The following is a 23,768-nucleotide window of genomic DNA, read 5'->3' as shown; positions in this document are numbered from 1 at the left end:
GATATATAGATAGATAGATATATAGATAGATAGATAGATAGATAGATAGATAGATATACATATACCATACATACATACATATATATACATATATACATATACATATATATATATATATATATATATATTATATATATATATATATATATATATAATATATATATATATATATATATATATATATATATATATATATATATATACATATACCAAATGTGAGCTAAAAACTAAGACACATTCGGTTCCTGAACACGAAATCAATCTTTCCTCGAAGGTGAAACAAATATATTAACAACTGTGCCCTCAGGAATTACAGTCAGAATAACATGTCTTAAACAATTATTTTATGACATATACAGTCACTCAACCGAAGAAAGTCATTGTTTGGCTTACATCGGGCATGGAGGTAACAACTTCTTTATTCACTAGGCATTGTTCTCGAATGACGTTAACACTGTTCAAACACCATACCACACGTAGTTCTACACATAAACACTTTAGCTGATTTATATTTTACAGTCCTCGACCACTCTTTATAGACCATTTGCAGAGCTAACACGGTGAGCAAGCATCAGAGAATACAAGAAGTGAGTACAATGTCTTTTAACCCTTTCACCCCCAGTTCCCTGTATACAGGTTCAACTTTACCATAGAAATCAATGGATTTGGGACAAACCATGGTGGTGAAAGGGTTAAACGAGCGTGAAGCGGAAAATAACCAGTTTTCAAATAATACCCGAAGAAGTACTACGCCTTTGTGCACATTATTATTTTAAGCATGCTTTAAAACCAGGGCCTACTTATACGCCCCACAGATAAGCTTTTATAGTTTTAGTGCTTTCTTATCAATCTGATATTAAACTCTCGGCTGCCCAGTTGTATGTATCACCGCTGTTTGAGCTCTCCGTACAGCTTTAATTTATACCACCTCACCCCAACCTTGAACCTCCGCTGTTGTGATCACCGTTCGAAAGCAATACAGACCACACAACTTTAGCCATTTTCTACGCCCGTGAACCAACAGAGACTAATGATAAATCTAAGATATGGCGTGCATTTTTTCAGACTTATCATGGCAGTACGTAAGAAATCTACTTCGTAGCGTACGTATATGATTGATTTTCAAAATTGCTCCTACAAAAAGTGTCGGTGTAAGCTTATACATAGGTATACCTTGCCTGCAATTTCAGTCACTCACAAAACTTGTCCTTAGTTTATATAATTTCGATAGATTACAGTGAATTGATTTGAAGCATTGGCATCGGACGAACTAGACAGATTGTCTAAATCGAGATGTTGCCAACACTCTCAGGTGAATTAATAGCTAAGCGCTAACTTGAATCGATCATAAAAAAATCAACTCTGCAAAAGTTGAAACATTGTCCAGCGGGAGGCTAACTGTCCAGGACGTATGCTGTCAGCTTTATAATGCCTGTCACATTTACAAATTTTTGAACTTTGGAATTTCTGTGTGCCGGTTAAAAATTGCAATACTGTAATTTAATTGCAATTTGTCGAAGAATTATTTTTTGTTGAACTAAGCAACAACAAGTGACTGCGTTCTGAGCAGACTTGATGTGTGTGGATTGGGTTTTGACTACGTCTGACCTCCCGCTAGACAATGTTGCAACTTTTGCAGAGTTGATTTTTATGATCGACTCATGTTACCGCTTAGCTTTTAATTGCACCTGGCAGTGTTGGCAATACCTCGATTTAGACAATATATCTAGTTCGTCTAATGCCAATGCTTCAAAGCAATTCACTGTATGTATAGTCACGCCGAACACAATACTGCACACTGGGAGTCTGTTTTAGCAAAGTGAGCTGAACCTTGGCTTGAGGTGTTCAGCTTACTGCGCTGACTCAAGCAATCACGCTGACGGAGACCAAAACTGTCACTCATCAAATTTGCAACTTCACTGAGATAAAGAAGAAGAATCTTATGCTTTGGTTTGCATTTATATTCTAAATTGCTGACGCAAAATCGCTCTAGATAAATCATTTATTGTTTCATTCTCTAAATTTAATCTTTTCGCACAGGACTTCCCTAGTTCGACATGGACGACTCGGTCATATATTTTATGGATTTAAGTGAGTAGAACAACTAGCCAAGTAACTCTAGAATTGTTTGTCTTCACACTTTTTCATAAATTCTACAATTGTACATCACAACTGTACGAATATATGTATGCATTTAATGTATGCACTGTATGTATGTATGTATGTATGTATGTATGTATGTATGTATGTATGTATGTATGTATGTATGTATGTATGTATGTATGTATGTATGTATGTATGTATGTATGGTGCATTTATTTCGGAGTTATATGACTGATTACAAAACTTCATAAAACATGCAAATGAGCTATTTATTAACTTGACCCTGCTTCTCAGTACAATTAGATATTTATCAGATAAATATCTGTAGCAGGTTTCACCGAATTGGATGCGGTAATTTCAGTGTTATCTACCTAATTACAAAGTTCATTAAATATGTAAATGAACCCTTAAGTAACTTCACACTGCTAAATGCTTTACAACTCAGTCAGATATCTGTCGGATCAGTATCTGCAGCAGATTTCATCAAATTTGGTGCAGTTAGTTCGGAGATATATGACTAATTACAACACTTCATAAAGTATGCAAATGACTATTTATTAACTTGACACCGCTCAATGCTTCTCATTACTATTATAAATCTATCAGATCAACATCTGTAGCACGTTTCATCAAATTTAATGCTGTAATTTTGGAGTAATATCAGTGTAATTACAGAAGTTCATTTAATATGCAAATGAGCAGATAGTTGAGATGACACTTACAGTATCATCACCATATTCTGAGATTGTCATCTGTGAAAAGTTTCCCGAAATTTTGTGCAGTATTTCTTGATATATGTCGACACTGTCATTATTGTCTCCGTAGGGAAACCGTTATATGAAAAAAATGATATGTCATAACTTCATTAATATGCAAGCAACACTTGATTTGAATCTGTTACTTATAGAACACTGTGGCAGGTTACGCCCTGCTCTGTATTTTCGTCGCCAATGGATACAAAATACACGAAGCATTTTTGGTATTGCAAATTTGCGTTATTCTTGTACAACAAACCGTAATAACAAAACCAGTGTGTTTTTGTTGTTGTGATATCGAATGTGAAAACGATGTTAGATAAAACCATTGCAATGCATTGTAGGATGACAGGTAAAAAGTCTGTTGGTGTTCTCATTTTTGTCCATGTATACCTGTACACACCTACATCATACTTAAACAAACACATGCAAATTAGGAACATCAAAAGTTCCCTTCATTTGTTCATCAATGCATACGTACGTACCACAGCGGCAAGAAGACAAGCAAGAGCAGAATTTTCGTGTCGCTTCTGGCTGATCAGATTTCATGACACACTTGTTTCGACTTTCTATCAATTCTTGTTTCGAACAGGTATATCGGAAATCAACAATTTAAGAGACATCGAAATCAAAGCAGAATGCCCAGATTTGTCATGGTGGAGAGAAGGGGGTGTGAAAGTCGAAGCTAAATTTGAACACAAGTAAGTAATTTGTTGTCCTCAGTGTTTCCATGGTTCTGTCACTCGATGTTCTAAAACAGAGCTCACTTCATCAATAATAACACTATGGGACCCCTCAGATAAGGGTATCTGTGCACAGCCATTTTTTCTATTAAGCGTCTTAAAGAAAATTATTTGTACACCTATTGTACCTAGCCTCTTGAAGTGCGATGGATCGACCTTTCATGACAAGATGATTTTCTCCTTCCAAGTTTACATGTCGGCGTAAGGATGTGAAATTGCTTTGGTCTCCATAAAAGACGGATAATATCTTGACGGTTTGGCTTGGAAATCGGAACGAAACTGTATTCCATAAGCTAGTTAAGCGCTTTTCATGGCCTGTAGAACAACATGAGCAGCAAGGCACACAAGACCAAAGGGGTGATTACTGATTGGAAGACCTACTAGAAATGTTACTTATATTTTGATACAGCTATTCGATTAGTTTTTCTCTGAAAGTGAAGAATTCTCCCGATAAGTAGACTTTGTCCTAAACGTGCAACAGTTTAAGTGTTTATAATGATTTAATTCTGGGACATGACTTTGACGTAAAAAGTACGAACGGAGTTACTCCATGTCGGAACCACGTGATCCATGTAAGTGGCAATTGCTGTATGTCTTTTCTGCGGAAGACATCGCTATTATTGAATAAATATGAAAATATGCAAAGAAAGTGAACGTAATCTTTTTCAGAACAATGTAAGCCCACCCTCAAATTTGATAATGAACATACTGGTACACTTTCAAAATGCGCAAATCTCTATCAAAGTGCGCAGAACTACCCTATCAAAAGAAGTCTTCATATCGGGAGAAATTCTCCTGATCAGGGGGTCAATTTGTCTCCTGATCGGGAGACAATCTCCCTATCGTCTAGTGTGTCTTGCTGGTGAAGACAAATCCATTCAAATCCAAGATTGATCACAATAAAACATCTGCACGGGGAAAGCAGGTACAGTGAAATGTTCGTCGTTGAATGATCCAAATATTTCGTAGGCAGTTGAAGTTACTCTTACCTTGAACATTTTTCTGCTACAAAACGATTTGGTCATTTTAAAAGTCCGGATAAGAATTCAGTTTCCAAAGATATCAATGGCAATTACACATGTATATGCCTTCTTAACAAGCAGAATACTTGGTATTTTAGTATACAGTGGGGAGTAGGTTAAAAAAGTAGTCGCTACACAGAATTCTGAATAAATATCCGAAAGTTACAGCCTAATGGACCATTTAACTCAACAGGAACTGTGCTCGGGACTAGATTATTTGACTCGTGGGACACTTAAAGGAGAATTTATACTCAAGGCTTTATGATTTATTCAGCTACCCTCTCCTCTTACTACAACAGTTGTAATTGTATGAAAGAGACAATAGTTTCAACTTTTACCAAGCTGTTGAGCATTTGTTTTCTGAGTGTCAACTAGATACTTTGTTATACTCAGTAACTTTCTTAGTTTAACATTTGAAATTTTCAGTGTTTGAAAAAATACTTATTGTTCCACATAAACATTTTGAAATTGTGTACAGGTTAACAAACACCAGTTGATTACTATCACACTGTAAGTGTACATTGTGTACTGGTATGATGTTTATCGCCATTGTTTATTATGGAATTTTGTGCAGACTAACAGTCACCTAACTATAACTATGCTTGTTGTACCACAGGGAGCTCTTCCTCCTTGTTTTTGAGTGTCTGTGTTTGTTTGGGTGTAAGTGTTTGTGTTTGTTTATTTGTTATTTTTAATAAAATAATAGCGAACAGCTGTTTTGTCTGTATTTGTCAATAAAGAGCAGTTTATTTATTTATTTATTTATTTATTTATTTATTTATTTATTTATGTATATATTATTTATATGTTTGAAAATATGGAGGGAGTGACTTAACCCTAACCCTAACCCTAACGTAAGCCAACCCTAACCCTAACCCTAACCCTAACTTAAGCATAACCCTAACCCTAACCCTAACCCTAACCATAAAAACGCTGAACTCAGCCATTTCCTTTTAACACTAAATTTATTACGAAAAATAAAACTAATCACTAAGTCAGGGGATAAAGTACAAACTGTAAAAGTTTACAGGCTACTTATTTCAGCCGGGACGGCATTAGGCTCCTGAATCAGGCAGTGAGACAGACCGATGCAGTCCTTGGCTTACAGGCTTGAGGTTGCACGAAGTCCACAGAATAAATCCAGTGTTGCTGTGAAGGTCTTGAAAAGTCTTGAAATTAATACTAATAATACTAATACTACTTAAGTTTCCAAAGTCTTATAGTAACACGTCAGAGACACAATCCCAAATGTCTGATAGAAAATCATGCCACCCCAGTATTTATACTTAAATGGTTAAATAAGAGAACATAAGAACAATCTAGAACGTCTATTGATATGCTAATTACTGCTCTAAAAATATCTCCATTTGTGACTAATTGAATTTCTAGAAAGTTATAAACATGACTAATTGACTTCAAGGTCATGAAGGACAGTGACCTTAAGAATGTTCTAGATTAATTAAACTCAGGTCATGAGTGGGGGAAATGACCTACATAACAATGTCACCGGCGCCGCTCAATCTGATTAAAATCAGATGTAGAGTACGGCGACGTCTGTAGTGAGAGGCGACAGCGAGAGAATACCGCGTACGCGTAAGAAGACGTCGCCGTACTCTACATCTGATTTTAATCAGATTGCAGCGCCGCTCAACTGTCGCATTCTCGCGAGCCAGAGCAATAATTTCCGCTCCGATGACCTACGCAAAAATCTCTTGACGGGTAGCGCTGAGCTGTTGCCGTAAAGAGGCGCGTAGTTTACGACGATGAACTGTCGCCACGAGCCACTATGATCTGAGTGAGTGGACGTTTTTCTAATCTCGTGCTGGCTTTGTGTATTAATTGAACGTTTGCGGATAGCGATGCGAATATGTAATTCAGAATGCATGCAAAGCTGCCATCTGTATTTTTAAGGAATGCTGTCAATCTTCGGGCTCTGTCACACCTTGATGATTTTGCCAGTGTATGCCGACGTATCGAAATTCTCTAAAACTCTGGCTAACGCTGAACTAAGATGTATTTCTCAATTTGGTGCATATACATAGCGTATTCATAACGTACTCACAGTTTAAAATACGTTTTGGGTACGTTAGACAATTATCTTGACGCATTTCAACTTATGAGTAACTTACAAGTAACGCATGTCAACGTGTGTCAACGAGCGCATAACCTACCTGCAACTTATGGACCGCGTGTGCGGAACGTAATACTCTGGCATACGTCGAAAAGTTTTGTGCATGCAAAAAAACTTTTCGACGACCTCGCCGTACAACGGCGTACTACGACGTATACCAGCGTGCTTCGGCGTGCTCTTGACTTATACAAAACTTATCCATAAAGTATTCGGCGTATTCGCCAATTTTTCATTCATTGGCATACGCTGGCTAAATCACCAAGGTGTGACAGGGTCTTTACACATGCGATGTTAACCCAGTCAAAGCGTTTCACACAGACAGTAGCATTAATGCTTGACTTGCTGAAAATTTGACTTTATTTAATTTAATAGCCGACTTAAACCAAGTTTGTGTCAATCTGTTTTTCGCCAACAGTTTTTTCGATGTCACAGTGGAGTACAATAAGAAAACGTATGCCTTTGCGGCAAACGGAAAACCACTCTACAAACCCATCGTGAAAAATGAGTGTTCGTATCAGGTAAGGCTTTAATCTTCTTTCTGGCTTTTAATTTCTTGTTTCTTATCTCTTGTGTCTGCTACTGGGGACCAAATGGTATATTTTTCACCCCGGCCTACTCGGCAGAGCCATTTTGAGGATCAAAGATTCGTATGGATATTTCAAACTATGTGTGCATCCGCAACCTTAATCGTACTCTGTAGAGAAAGCAAAATGTTCAATACATAAAACAACACATCCGATTGGTTTGAAACTATTCGGCGTTCACGATCCCAGCAAGAATACATGACTTAACGACAGAGGTAGGAAAAATATCCAGACGTCTGGGGGCTACCGTGCTAAGATCTACACATCTACCATTGCATAAACATGCATTTTGTACAAACATAGGCCTAGGGCAACAACCTAAACCAGAGGATCACAAACTAACCATAGTGGATAGTTCACATGTCCGTCTCCTAGGGGTGGGCTGGAGTAGCGGTGTATTGTTCACGGCAAAATTTCTTGTCGCTACTATTTTATTTCCAAACGTTTGACTCTGATTTGTATTGCCAATAAAGATTTATACTACATGTACGTTGGTCTTATGTTAGGGACTGGTCAGTTTCTTCAGCCTTGGGGGCGATGGATTCATGGTGGGGGTCACCCTGTTTGACTTTGGTGATGGGGTCACCATGTTTTTGAAATGCTAAATGGAGGGGGGTCAGTGTGTTTTTTTAATTATATCACAGGGTCATACTTGCCTGCCTAAAATACACCGTTCCAGTCGCGAATTTCATCATTTAGTTGCATTTTTGGCGCGCCCTTTGGGCGCATAGCTTTAATATATCAGACATATATATCAGAGATATCTGGATGTTCACAAATTGAAAGCCTCTTATGCCAAGCATCATACCAGCCACAAATTGCATCATTCAGTCACAGTTTTCTACGGGGCGCGTAACTTTAATATATCAAACATATATATCAGAGATACATGGATGTTTTGCAAATTGAAAGTCTGTTTTGCAAAGTGTACTAATCATTATGAAATCTACAGTTGACATGAAAAGCATGACAAATTCCTGATTCTTTTCTGTTTTCTATACGAGAAATCGGTTTAAGAAAGCAGCATGCACCAATTCACAACACGTTTTATACAAAGACATATTTTAGAAAGAGCAAAGTGAAAAAAGAAAATTTTAGAAAGCTGGAATTGGGATTGGGTCAGCCACTTTTTGACGTCGGCAAAAAATAATCAACCCCCCGACCGAAGAAACTGAACAGTTCCCTAGCAATGGTTCTGTAAAGATTTCTTTTTCTCCCTCACTGTGTTATGCATTTGTCCTTTGACAATCTTACGCGAAGTGTTATCACTGTAGCCAATATTACTATTATCTGATGCGTTTGATTGTCTTATGCGCAAGTATGTAACCACAGTCCCTCCCTGTGTGGAGTGACTAGGGAATAACAGAGTCCTCTGTTATACTGTAGCCTGAATCATGTATTAGAAAAGACAATTATCGTACTTTGTTCAGGAGAGTTTGTACGTCACAAAAATATCTTACGAAAGGTATGCTGAATTAAAGTCTTAGTAACGGACATGTGCTGCTTGTTGTTGTTCGATAACTTCGAGAATTCACATTCGAGGCAGAAATTTTTTGTATTCTAAGTTTCAAAGTTATGTACTGTAAGTTTCAGAGCCAGGGAATAATTACGCAGAAGCGTTTTCAAATACTATTTTCTTTCCCTTTGCAGGTAGAAGAAGACGCAATAAAAATTTGCCTTCGAAAAGAAGAACCAGTGACGTGGCGTGGCCGCGATGGTTCGGTCAAGATTCGTGCCGAATAACAATGCGTTCAGACTCCCAAGCAACGACCCTACGGATTTCTTAAACAAGTTACACCGATCTGAATTGACAAAAGAGACGGGGAAAAATGGAGATATTACGTCTGACACTTTAATACTTCCAAAACAGTATGACAAACTTTGTACTAGATTTTCTCTATTCACTTATGTTACAGTAGTCAAAGATCTACCTTTGATATCTTTAATTGTTGTGAAGGAAGAGCTTGTGACACAACTTCAAAATATCAGATTAAACCTTTTCCACGGCAGATAACGAAATACACTGATGAACCCAACTGTTGGGCTCTTACAATGTTTAGAATCTTTTCACACGAAACTTGTTCAACATGTAAAAGGCCTATGAGGTTCAGAAGTCGTGTGTTTACCCACCGTGGCTTACCTAACCACCCACTCAAACTCGTGATTGTGAGGGCGCCATTGATTACGACAAAGGAGAATGCCTGCACTGCACCAATAGCATCTGCTTTGCACGTATTCTATTTTCAACATTGACGAGAAATTATGCCGTATCTGTGCGTTGAAAATATTGTATATAGCTAACTAATTATTTTTACTAATAAAGTTAAATGGTTTTGTACACCAGTAGCTGTTACATGTTGCACATTACTTTCAGTACTATCAGACACTGACTGCACTCAAGAAGGAGCCAGACTGAAATTTTGTTCAGTGTCGTGAGGATAGTGGTTTTAGTATAATACTATGCAGGTGCCACCAACCATAGACAGTAGAGAGGGGCCTCTGTCTATGAGCCAACGAAGCTGTTAGCTCAAAAAATGTCCGCCCGCAGTATTTTAGCGAGCGGGCAAATTACAAAAACATACTCAGCGGGAGTAAAGGCAATATTTGCAGTGGGCGGGGAAGAAATTTTGGTTTGCGGGGAGAAAATTTCTGGCAATGGGTACCCGAAAATAGGTAATGGGAGGAGGAAAGCCGTCGATGATAGAACTTCAGGGAAGATTAAGCGCCTAACCGAAATTGGAAAAATATGAAGATCCAATTGTCCAAAATTACTTCCAACCGTGTTTATGGTGAAATGCTCATAGAAATGCAACCAAAGATTATTTTGATTTTATCCAACAATTTCGTCTCAATCATATTGGTGTACTTAGCTCCACCAAAGTTACCGTGTGGGAAAATGAGATTGTCTGAATATAAAATTAGCTGATACAGAACAAAAATACTGGATTTAATATCAACAGTTACAGCTATACTCTTTAATAAATATCTGGTGTAAGTTCTAAGCTGGATGGGTTGGGGTCTTGAAATTTTACCAACCACACAGAAGGATTTGAACTTGTCTGTTTGTGATATTTAAATAGTGAGTAATATTATTTAAATGGACATGTTGCACGTCGATATAGGTTCTCAAAAACATTTCGTTTTCCCGATAACTTAAAGTTATTTTGTTCAAAGGTCGTCTTCGTAGTATTTCTGAGATGGGTAAAAACATTGTGAGTTGGAGAAGTCGGATTGGTTGCTTTTTCAGCCAAAAACTTCAAGGGATTTCTTAAATGATTATAACAGTGGCACGGCAATGAGGAAACCGTACATAAATGATGTGTTAGTTAATTGTCCTATGTTCTCATTATATTCGTATTTTTAATTTCATTCTCTCATTTTGCTTGCATTATTATTTCATTATGCTTGCATTTTTATTTCATTATGTTAACATTTTTATTTTTTCTCGGTTTGATTGCATTTTTATTTCGTTCTTTCCTTTTGTCTGCATTTCTATTTCGTTCTTTCACTTTTGTTTCATTATGTTTACATTTTCATTTCGTTTTCTCATTTTGTTTCCATTTTTTCATTATGTTTCCATTTTTATTTTGTTTTCTTATTTTGTATGCATTTTTATTTCGTTCTTTCATTTTCATTTCAAAAACTTTGACCCCAGTTAACCCGTAATCCATACACAGACATTTCCCCTGATCGGAAAAAACCCGTACAAGTCCCCAAAGGTAACGAGTTTATAGCAACCTGCTTAGCGACACAAACAAAACTCTACTGGTTACACGTATACTCATTCGCTCCTTTCTGACCAGCTGGTAATTTCCAGGATAGTGTAAGTAACTCACATGTCGTATCCATGACTATTTCGCAAAACTTTACTGTTTATGTAGCCTTTATTATTGCAGTTGTCTTTTGTGAGCATGCAGGTCATGTTTCCTGGTTTTTGTCAGATACGTGACCGGCTCACTTTATGGATATTGTAAAATGCCAATACTTGGCTATGCACACACATTTATGTAGCTGTACATTTCTGACGCATTAGACTTTGTCTGCCACCGGGAACGCGTGTGCCGGGTATACAGCCTAGGTGCTTGTGCCATTGACATTGTGGCAGCCAGTTGGAAGATTTCTCTGAATCACAGTCCCTCCACCCACTGTGGGACTGTGGCTTAGCGTTTCTCTGTGACACTCGGCTTCGAGCATACAACTGGGCACAGTGCACTTGGCTACGTTGTCAAAGAAGGCACGACGGACTTTAGACAGTCTATTCAGAGAGGATAGATTAAACGTCTTCTGAACTCAGTGAGCTTTGTCTATTCTGTCAGATTGACTACTGAGGTATTTTGCGTTGCAGGTTAAGCATACTGATAAACGCATTGTACTACCTGCACACTTTACAGACACAGTATGGTTTTATTGCTCCACATGGCACAGAGTTGACTTTGATTAATGAAATTAGCATAAAATTAGGTGCCGTTACGTGCATGCCCTAACGTTGATCCATTCGAAATTTTTAGCATGTTCATTTGTAATATTCTCTGAAATTAAAGCACATGAGTATGTGTGTGTATTTGAATACCATCAAAACGGAACTGACTGATTGCATTTTTTCTTTCGCAAAAGGCTCATTAACCCTTAACCCGTACACCGATAATCACCCCTGATCGAAAAAGCGGACAAGCCCCTTAAGGTAACGAGTATAGGTGGGCGACCTGGTGGGCGACACAGACAACACTCAACTGGTTACATTTATGCTTATTCGCTCCTTTCAGACCATCCGCTAAGTTCCAGGACAGTGTGAGTAACTATAGCCGTATTCATGGTTATTTCGCAAAACTTTACTGTTTGTAGCAATTAACGCAGTTGTCTTTTGTGAGCAGATAATATTTGCTTATTTTTATAAGACAAGTGACTGTCTCATTTCAATTGATAGTTTAATGTAATTACTTGGCTGTGAACACGCATTTATGCAGCTGTACATTTCTGACGCATTAGACTTTAGTTTGTCAGCAACCGAAAAGGCGTTTACCGGATGAAATTCCTTTGTCACTGTTCAGAGCATAGACTATCGACAGTCTAGCCGCTTGTACAAGCTGGAAATTCTTTTAGTCGTGTACACATTCGGTACACCAGAGCGCTATCGCCGTGTATCGAAACACAAGCCGATTTGTCGTGTATGGGCGGTATCCACCTACTCTAACCTAAACCATTTTGGGACGTATTACCATAGCCGGTTAGGGTCGGGGATAGCGGAGGCCCATACACAACTGAATCTTTCAGTCTATTTTGTAGGTGCGATGTACTGTAAACTCAAACTAACTATTTAGAAAGTGACGCGAGAATTTTCACAACAGACAGGTTAAAACACAATCGGCACACATAATCACAGGTGTCCGGAGTTGCCGGTGTACATGCATAGAGAGAATGGGAAGGTTTGACACGATTTTGCCCTCCGGAATCCTGTAGACGATAAAAATCCACGTATATTAACGCATGCAGTCAAAAAACTACCGTCCTTCGATAGATAAATACCTTTGATGTTTAATGTCCAACTCTGAGACGCGTTCATCGTTATTAAGTCCCACTTTTGGCCCCAAACTGCTGGTCAAGTACATTATCAGGGTCTTACGTACGTCAGACATTTTGAGTTGGGCAAATTACCCATAGTTCAGTGTGGATTAATTGGTGTTATATTTGAACTCGTGACCTTTGCTAAAATATTTTCTAAAATACTTACAAGCTAATGATAGTAAAGGATCCACGACTTGGGTTTGTTCAAAACGCAAAGCTGGACGTTGTACATCAGTATCTGTAGCCCGTTTGATGGCGGATTTAAATTTAGCGGTTGTGGGTCACGGGTTCATCTGGAATGCTAATGAGAACCGCGGTGCTGCTGTACGTAACAGCCTGATGACCGGGATAACCAGAGAGTTTCGGGCCGATATTGAGACTAAAGGCTGGTTTGCCCACTTGAAACTTGAGCGTTAAAGGCAAGAGCTATTTCACTATCGGCATAGACCTTTTATTTGACTTTAAACTCCTTATTTGTTTGGATTCACGGTCCGGAGGGCAAAATCGTGTCAAACCTTCCCATTCTCTCTATGCATGTACACCGGCAACTCCGGACACCTGTGATCCTAAGCTTGTTTATATTAGTGGTATATATGTAATATTTGTTCGGTTCTGTCCAACCCAACACCTCTTAAATCTGAAACTTATTGTTGACAGAATGCCATTGGCACCACACACATTCTTTACATCCAACTCCCCCCTCTAATTATCCTTCACTGCCATTGGTCGTAGGTGTTATGGCGAATATTAGAGAGAATTTTATTTCTTCGGGGAAGGAGTAGGTGATAATTTTTTTCTGCTGTCAGTCCTGCATAACATGTTTTGTCGTCTCGAATATTTTAAGTCAATAACAATACCTACATGTTAATGGGCGACGACTGCTACCTACAAATAACTTACAGTGCTCTGTGTAAATAGACATTTACTATCTATGTTTCTGTTATTTTGATAATATCCACGATACTACATAGAGCAACATCCCTTTGACCAGAACCCTTAGGTACTCGAAATCCTTGTAATTGAGACAATGATATATTTCCTCCTCTATAACAGACTGAAATTGACAGCTTGTTTTATTTGTTGCATTCTAGATGATGTCATAAATTACCTACTCGAACTATTTCACCTTTTAGTATGACACTACCATTTAGTCAGCCAAACTTTGCTTCCGCTTTGTCGGTCTAATATTAACGATCGAGTAACGTGTACAAAGATAACGAAGAGTCTATTTTTCTACTTTATACAGAAAGGAAATATTAGACGTCTTGTAATGAACAAGACTTGGTGTTGCTACGCAGATTGAATACTCTTCGTGTAATTTCGAATGGATCAACGTTAGCGCATGCACGCATCAGCGCCTAATTTGATGTTGTTTCATTAATCAAAGTCAACAACTCTGTGCCATTTGGAGCAACAAAATCGTAAAGTATGCAAGCAGTACAGTGCGTTTATCAGTACATGTATGTTTAACCTGCAAAGCAAGACACCTCAGTGCATTTTCCTGTTAATTTTCTACACATTCGTAATCGGCATAAAAATAAAAGATAACTTAAAGATGCACCATTTTTTAGGTTTTGAAATGCCCTGCTTGACATAAAATATCTCTAGTCAAGCTTTGACAACCTTTATCTGATAAATTCGTAGGTGTCAGAAATTTACAGCCACAGTGCGTGCATGTGCACAGGGAAGTATCGCTGCTTTACAATGTATACCTTCGGTGAACTAGTCACTTACCTAATACAAATAACGAAACATGACTTTGTTGTTAAAGCACGGTTACCGTGCTACAATACAACAACTATCATCACCAGATATCTTATTTGTTATAAAGCTTTGGACCCAAAAATAACTGGAGTTTAACGAATCGAAGAATAGAATTAATTTTGATCGTTACAGCTATTGCCTCTCACTGATATCTCAACATATATTGAAGTGTTATGCCGAAACTACATCTGTGAGGAACTTTGGTGTTATTTTTATGACAATCATACATTCCCATGTTAATTGTTATCATTTTTCTACATCACATGAGCAACTTCAAACCAACCATGATAATTGATTACATTAGGGAGCATTTGTTTTTATGGGGAAGGGGTTGGTGTAATTTATGCTACAAATGAAACGCATAAAGCAACTCCCTCCAATTTGAATTCCTAAAAGGTGACCCCCAAACTTTCATATGATTTGATTGATTAACCCTTTGCACCCTAAGGTCCTGGGGTGGAGTTGACATTTGGAAGTACCATGTGGCATGACTTCTGACTTCTGAAATAATCAAAGACTGCCCCCTCCCATTAGGGACTGGACAGAAATTACGGTGGGGACGGTGTTTTTCAAAATGACGTTGCGCGAAAAATGGTGACCCTTCAAAGGTGTTTGCAAACAAAAAGAGTGAACCTCCCCAATTATCTTGCAGAAAATATATTGACCCTCACCTGCGTGTCACATCTATATCAAGAGATCCTCCACCTTGTCTCCTTTTTTGATGACGATGTGAACTTTGCCTTGGATGCGATATTCCACTTAATACCTAGCGATGTAATTCCTCCGTGATGTTTAAGTTCAAGTTCACTCGCGTGCCCCTCGGCACCACTACGTCAGACTCGGTGACGTTGGTTCGTGTTTCCTCAGTAGCGTTTACCCCTTACACATTCACTCCTTCACACACACATACACACACTCTCTCTCTCTCTCTCTCTCTCTCTCTCTCTCTCTCTCTCTCTCTCTCTCTCTCTCTCTCTCTCTCTCTCTCTCTCTCTCTCTCTCTCTCTCTCTCCGCCACTGAGAGTTTCTGCCACAACGATCTAGAAGTGTGGTTTCCAAGAACACAGCCAGTCAAAAGAGGAAGAAACGATAGCAAAACAACAAGAAAGTTACGCTTGCGATACTAGTTTGTATCTTTATTCTTGATGGGTACAATAGATCTTTTCAATCACTCAGAAGCCATACGCCACATCATTCAATCAGCTTTAAATATTCTAATCTCTTATGGCCCCAAATGATGAAACCGAACTCGATGATCCACAATTACTCATCCTAACTTCGTTTTGGATCTCTTGGATGTCATCGAAAATATAAAATAATAATCAATTCCAGTCGCATCAAAAGCTATATACAAGAGGTGACTATCATGACCCAAGGACATTCGTCGAAAAATTAAAACGCCCTTGAATATCCTAAACTTCGACCGATAAATTATATGAACATACCTAATATTCAGCACGCGGCCACCGTGTCAAATGACAAGAGTCAATGCACGCCCATACACATGCATGATAACATTCTTGAAAATAGGATGGTATGTCTACATATTTTCTTATTTCTCAATTCTTGCAGTTGTTCCGAAACAATATAGTGATGAATAGTTCCATCATAACATACGTCTGCATTGGATACCTATGCATGAGTATTTGTGTGTATTGAATACCATCAAAACGGAACTTACTGATTGCAAAAGGCTCATTAACCGTTAACCCGTACACCAATAATCTACCCTGATCGAATAAAACGGACAAGTCCCTAAAGGTAACGAGTATAGGTGGGCGACCTGGTGGGCGACACAGACAAAACTCAGTTGGTTACATTTATACTCATTCGCTCCTTTTAGACCATCCGCTTTGTTCAAGGACAGTGTGAGTAACTAATATGCCGTATTCATGATTATTTCGCAAAACTTTACTGTTTGTAGCAATTAACGCAGTTGTCTTTCGTGAGTAGGTAATATTTCCTTATTTTTATAAGACAAGTGACTGTCTCACTTAATAGATATTGTAATGTTATACTTGGCTGTGAACACGCATTTATGTAGCTGCACATTTCTGACGCATTAAACTTTAGTTTGTCTGCCACCGAAAAGGCGTGTACCGGATGAAATTCCTTTGTCACTGTTCAGAGCATAGACTATCAACAGCCCAGTCGCTTGTGCAAGCTGGAAAATTCTTTCCGTTGCGTACACATTCGGTACACCACAGCGCTATCGCCGTGTATCGAAACACAAGTGGATTTTGTCATGTATGGTCGGGTGTCCACCAACTTTAACCTACACCATTTTGGAACGTATTACCATAGCTGGTTGGGGTCGGAGATGGTCGAGGCCCATACATAACTGAATCTTTCAGTCCATTTTGAAGGTGCGATGTACTGTAAGGGAGCCTTCAGTAATTACAGGGGGTGGGCCGGGGGAATTTCGCGCACACCTGTACCGTAAAATGTGACCCTCCCCCCTATCCTCCTGTCTAAAATGTGACCCCCCTTGTCCGACATTCTAAAACTTGACCCTCCCCCAAACCACTGCGGTATTCTCCCCAGGAATAACTGAAACAGTATCAGCTAATTTACATAACAATTGGTTCAATTGTTATGTTAAGGACAAATTACAGAGGGGAGGGCTGGTGTTTTTGGAGGGACAGTCGCAATTTATCACGCAAGAATTTTTGAAGAGATATGGTATTTCATACATTTGAGGGAGGGTCACCATATTTTGTGCAACTATAAGAAGGCAAGATGTGGCTGATTTAGTGCTTCATCCAAAAATATCAAATCATAATACATGGAGTCTATCAGGCAAATTATTGACAATTTTCCCCTACAAAACATGCTATATCTGTATATTATATATGTTTGATAATGTATTTAAATGTACTTTGCTTGAATTGGGAAGTAAAATGTGCATTTGTGTACAAGAAATTGATTTCTGAATTTCATCTAAAAAGTTGGTTCACTATCCATGGTGTCTATGATGAAACTATGAATAGTTTTTTCCAACACAAAAACTCTACATAGCATGAGCAATTATGAACTAACAACGAAAACTGACTATATTAGGGAGAATTCGTTTTTTTGGGGAGGGGGTCGGTGGAATTTTTGCTACAAATGAAACGCAAAAAGATACCCCCTCCAATTTGAATTCCTAAAAGGTGACCCCCAAACTTTTAATATGATTTGATTGGTTAACCCTATGCACCCTAAGGCCCAGGGATGGAGTTGACGTTCGTAAGTACCATGTGGCATGACTTCTCACTTCTGAAATAATCAAAGACTGCCCCCTCCATTAGGGACTGGACATAAATTACAGGGGGCGGTGTTTTTCAAAATGACGTTGCGCGAAAAATAGTGTCTCTTCAAAGGTGTTTGCAAGAATAAAGAGTGAACCTCCCAACTTTTTTTGCAGAAAAAGTATTGACCCTCCCCTGCGTGTCACAGTTCATATCAATAATATCTTAATGGACATATAATTTCTCATTTGACCTTCAAACTTTCAAAGAATACTTTTTAACCTTTACAAATAATCTCTTGGGTGAAATTCCGATATAATCATACTTTTGTTCACGTCTGCTCTTTCAAACACCATATTCTCATCACGGACATTTATATCAATTGTCAAACATCTATAAAAGCATAAACTTAGATTTGGCTAGTTTTGTGTTGGTAAAAAATATTCATAGTTACCTCATAGAGTACAATTTAAAGTGAATCTACATTTCGATGATATTCCAAAATCAAATTTCTTGCAAGTTGCACTCACATGCAATTGTATCTACCCAAGTCTAATAAAGTACATTCATATCAATAATCAAGCGTCTTTACATACACAGATTTAGCTCAAGTAGCTTTTTTGGAAGAAAATATTGTAACGTTCATATTATCCTCATAGATTACTGAATCAACATTTCAGTGATTTCCCAAAATAAAATTTAGGAGCGTCTATGTCTCAATATCTCATCTTATACCGATAAACAGTCACTGGCACACCATTGACCTCCGAATAGTGAATGAATAATTGACAGAAAATAGATTAGCTTGCCATCCATTAGTCGAAGTGGCTCACAAGAACCGTGTAAAGCGAAAGATGCAGGTTACCTAAATGAACTTGACAGTCAAAGTGACTCATCAGAACAACTGATTAAAAGAGCACTTGTCCCATTGGACTTCTCATTTATGTTTGTTAATCCTGGTTGTTTAAATGTATGAAATAACGAAAACCATTCATCTTTTCAAACACTCCATATAGCACCATATTTAAAATATTAGAGCTATTTTTCGCGGTATTCAAAGTGTTATAAAAGTTATATCGTTAACATGGAATGACACTTACTTCTCTTGGTCAACTTAAAAAAATTATTTTTTGTGAGCAAAAATGCTCTTTTCTGCTTGTTATCATATTTTCAGACAGAAGAAAGCCATGTTCGTATTCTGTTTTTGTATACTTTTGGTTAATTATGTTGTTGTTGTTGTTGTTTTTGCCATAATACCATACAAACCTTGTAAAATTTGACTCCCCTCAATCATTAATTGTAAAATTCGACTCCCCCCATAAAAATCGGATTTGTAAAAGTCAACCCTCTGATTTCCACCGACCCCCTGTGAAAAACGGATGCTCTCTTAGCTGCAATTACTCATTTATTCCTTTTACATTTCAGAGGGGGACACATTGGCAAGTTACCACGTGGCACGAATAATATCGATGCAGCATAACGCAGCAGTCCACCAAACCTTTATGTTCAGAATATTTGACACTTGGAGAGATACAACAGTGACAGTTGTCAAAATATGGGAAAGGTAACCTTTTCTATTTAAAGTGATTATATTTACCGTTGAGGTAATGGCGTGATCACGATGGTGAAAATGATAGTGAAAATGATAATGGTTAAGGTTATGGTAAATTGTTGAACTACTTTATTGCCATCGCATCAGATATTAGGATTTTCAATTTGCAATCGCACATACACAATCAAATAAAACCAGGCTAGGCTTTGGGACAATGATTTAAAAGTAACTAGTCGCAAGGTTAGGAGAAACGGGATAACACTCCATGATTTCAAAGCATTGTTCACCCAAACCTGGACAAGGTTTCAAAGTTTTGGATATGTTCTCATCGGATATTTTCTGATGCATATTTCAAATACATTCAGCATTTCCTCGAAATCTCGCAGTCAACAACTCACTGCGCTATTATCAACTTTGCACCGTACAAAACCAAAGGTCGCCTGCGAATGCTCATAATTGCAGCCCCTGTTTAATGAAACTATGCCGTCTTCAACCGTGAGCGATCATGAAACTATGAAGTGAATGATCGGCCATAACATTGATTTGTATATATTATAGGCTAACATTCCAAAAGTGCCGATTTCAATTCTGTTGATATCCCCACAACTAATTTACATCCCAGGGTTTTCGACTGCAGCTGCCTGTAGTAGAAATAGAATGATTCCTCCTTGGTACTGACCCATGATGTATATTACTACTGGGAAAATTCAGGTGAATGTTAACGGTGACCAACATAAGATGAACACAATATGATAAAGCAGAGAAGGAGAAAATGACCCAATGCCTATATCCCATTTTAACCTTGAAATAGCTCAGAATGACACCATTGTGTTCAGACCTATATCTGAAGATCGAAATGTAGAATTGCTCAATTTTAAACCCCTCCTTTAACTGATGGTTTTAAAGAATTAACTATGATTTAGATGTCTACAAATTCTCAGCAAATCGCGCTAACTGAAGGGAGAAGTAAAGTATCTGTAGCGACCAACAGACAGGAGGTTGCAGTTTGTTGCCTGGTTTTGTGTGGGTTAGTTGTTGGTGGCGCTGTACCTGAAATAGGTGAGTATGTATGCGACGATAAATATACCCGCACGTGCGACTGCCATTGCACATGCATGAAGTAGTGTGTTGGCTCTACTGCCAAGGCTGACTTCTCATTTTATAGTATATCATATAAATGTCCATGGATATACTTTTCGATAGGATGACTTCATATTATGGAAACAAGCGCAGCAATTTCCCTTTCAAATGATCTGAAATGACGATAAAAAATCACGGTTAGAACACCATGTATAAAGTCATTATTCCTGTGCGTTAAAAAATATAAAAATCTCGATTAAAATATCGATTTGTCTTCAGTACAGTTTTGTAACACACCTAGTCCAAACTCTCTATCTCCAATTCCTGAATTTACTGTCACATAGCACGCACATATGTTGGCGCTTAAGCTTACTCTTCACATAACCAGATAGTAATTCGGAAAAAATGTGGACTGAGTAAACTTTGATAGTGCCAACAACGCATGCACATATGAATGCGAAAGAAAGGTGGCCTTGTCGTCTGCGACCATGACGAGTGATAGCAGAGGAACTTCTGGATTTTTCAGTGAGAATTTGGAGCTTGTTGTGTTACAAAACGCAAATTCAGGTGACAGCGTACTTTTGTCTGAACTCGGACCTGACAGTCACCCAAACAGTCTGTCTCGGCCCACAGAAACCCAACCTCATGGCCAGTCCATACGTATATACTGAAAAATTATTAATGGCCACATTTTGACAAGAACACTACCATTACCTTCAGTGAATGCAATGTCACAATCTAAGCGAACCAGTACTCCGACAGGGCAATTACCACTGATGCCGCCGAACTCCCCACCTATGGTGACTTTAACACAATGTTAGAACAAAGAAGACCGTCCAGTAGGAAGAGATATGATTTTCTTGTACCAAACGTTCAAAATAATGAGAAACATCTGTTAGGTGTTACATAACATTATTTTGCAAAACATTGCGGACTAAAACTTTGTGACCAGCATCTCAATGTAATGTTATACGCCCTTGTTACTTATTACTCATGGAAATGACCATTGCTATAGTATGTTAACGTTTTTTTTATTACTTGTATATACTTTTAGTTGTGAAGTTTTTTTCATTGTACTTGCATATTTTACATTTTAAAATAGTAGTGTAATTTTATAGCATCTTTTATCACTTTTTATCACAGTGGATATAAACGCTTTATAAATAAGGCATGATTATTGTACTTGGGCCTCAGCCCAAGTACATTTGTTTTCATTCCGTGGGAAAAAACTCTGTAAGGTATAACCATTCCTGGCTGAGACCAGGGAGGGCAAAATGTCTTGGCTTCATCTTTCTTGGCATAATAAATGGCGTAATGATGTTAACTGAATGGAAGTGCTGCTCTCAGCCAGTCTTGAATAAGTGAGATGTGAATATTAATGCTTCTCTATCTGAGTTTTTGCCACAAAATCTTCTGAATATAATCAAAATGTGCATCGAAATGCAACAATTAATGCACCCTCCGTTTCCTAGGCGATGGCACGACCCTTGCTACACCTACTGGACGAGCCAAAGTGGGGGTAATTTCAGTTTGGTCGAACAAGAGGGCTCGAGACCAGAATTTAACATTTAAACTTGAAACATGTTTAATCGCTGACAAGATGTGGACTAGTGTTAATCGAAGTAAAATTGTGAAAAGGAAAGGTTTTATATCCCGGACACAATGAAAAACATTACGACTGAAAACTGTACCCCCAGTTGAGAATAGTAATGCCCACAGCGATGGAGAACACTTATCCTTGAGCTGAGAAACCAGACCATCATTTCGAAATAGAGCTGCAGATTCGAGAAGCTCGTTCAAAATAGCTAGGTACACCCCATAAAGGGGTGGTTTCGAGTTTTGAGGGCAAATTTCGCCTCCTTCATATAGAATTCGTACGTTTGTTTTTCCAGGAGAACACACCATTTGACACAAAATTTGCATGTAAAGGGGTCGCCAGTAAGCACGTGGTCAAATCTGGCATAAGAAACAATATGAAATGTTGGGTAAAGCCAGTCCAAAATAAACTGATTTGAACTTTTGTGTTTTGTAATTTATACCACTGCAGTAACATTACCTTTTTTGACAACATCACACAATGTAATACGTTTTGAAACTGAATACTCCGACGTATTCTGTGTCTCCTTTGCTAAAAAATACGGTATGCCGATTACCATGTAAGGAGATGGTGACGTCAAGACAGATTTGTAGTGTGTTTGGTCCTGGATGGTGCACGAAGTTTTGTCAAGGTAGCTTGTGTATTTATTTCCTAAATGGGAGAGATTAGGGTCGATCTAAACGAAGGCCGAAGAATGTTATGATCCTCTAAGCGAGCTGAACTCTAACGCGAATGGTTGGATAATTTGGAGGATGTCTAGAATGATCTCGTCTCATTAAGATTATTTGGCGGTCAGTATTGAATTTCAACTGCGTCACAAGTTTGCGAAATGAGTATTCCGTCGAACGGTCAACGAACGATATTTTAGAAATCTGGAGACATGGCACATCGCATTTTATTTTAATATTTTATATTTACAAAAGATGTGAGAAGCAATGATTTTGTCGAAAATTCTGAAAAAAATATAGGAAGATTTGATCGCGAACACATTTTCACTTGGGGTCAACTAGCTCTGCGTACGATGCTGTGTGTTCCGCTACAGCTAATCGCCCCGCTCACCACAGCCCTGCAAAGACCCGTACGCGTACGTAGGGTCGGTGACTTCAGATCCATTTTGGGACTTGACGTAAAAAGCCAAATTACTGCCGAAATTCAGCGTTCTTGGGCCCAAGTCGTATCCCAGCCTACCTCAGCTACTCGATCGCTTCCAAAAATGACAGTCTTTTATTCACTTCTCGTAAATAACCGTCGATGTCGGCAACTCTCTCGCTAGCCCTGCGTACGATGCGTGTGTTAGCTGTAGCACATAGCATCGTACGCAGGGCTAGGGGTCAACATGGGGTCGCAGCCATGTTGCCTCAAAACTTATTTCTGTCTGCACTCAAAACTCAAAAATGTCGGATATGAACCTGAAAAATCGATGCAATTTTGTCAAACTTCGGCAAAATTTCAGCATATAGACAAAATTTCATCTAGGTAAGGTAAATTTACTGAAATTTGATCGACAAATAATCCTGAGCTTGAACGTGACAGCTCGCCTTCTCCGGGAAGTCAAGCATCCAGGCACAGTTGCCCATATGGCCAGGTTTATGAGATTGTTTTCAAGCGACGGCGGCAGACCGTACGGGGCTCTGGATATGAACCT

General features: G+C 38.4%; 1 protein-coding gene across 1 annotated transcript; it reads left to right on the top strand.

Moving 5' to 3' along the window:
- Positions 1 to 401: 401 nt before the first annotated feature.
- LOC139116441 (uncharacterized) lies at positions 402 to 9,684 on the top strand. The gene is made up of 5 exons (XM_070679071.1): positions 402 to 587; positions 2,041 to 2,091; positions 3,451 to 3,559; positions 7,170 to 7,272; positions 8,989 to 9,684. The coding sequence occupies exons 2-5, from the start codon at positions 2,058 to 2,060 to the stop codon at positions 9,079 to 9,081; spliced, it is 339 nt and encodes a 112-aa protein (XP_070535172.1). The 5' UTR covers positions 402 to 587; positions 2,041 to 2,057; the 3' UTR covers positions 9,082 to 9,684.
- The last annotated feature ends 14,084 nt before the right edge of the window (positions 9,685 to 23,768 follow it).

The sequence above is a fragment of the Ptychodera flava genome, chromosome 17 (genome assembly GCF_041260155.1).
Source record: "Ptychodera flava strain L36383 chromosome 17, AS_Pfla_20210202, whole genome shotgun sequence".
Taxonomy (NCBI): Eukaryota; Metazoa; Hemichordata; class Enteropneusta; family Ptychoderidae; genus Ptychodera; species Ptychodera flava.
This window is presented reverse-complemented; position numbering and strand designations above follow the sequence as displayed.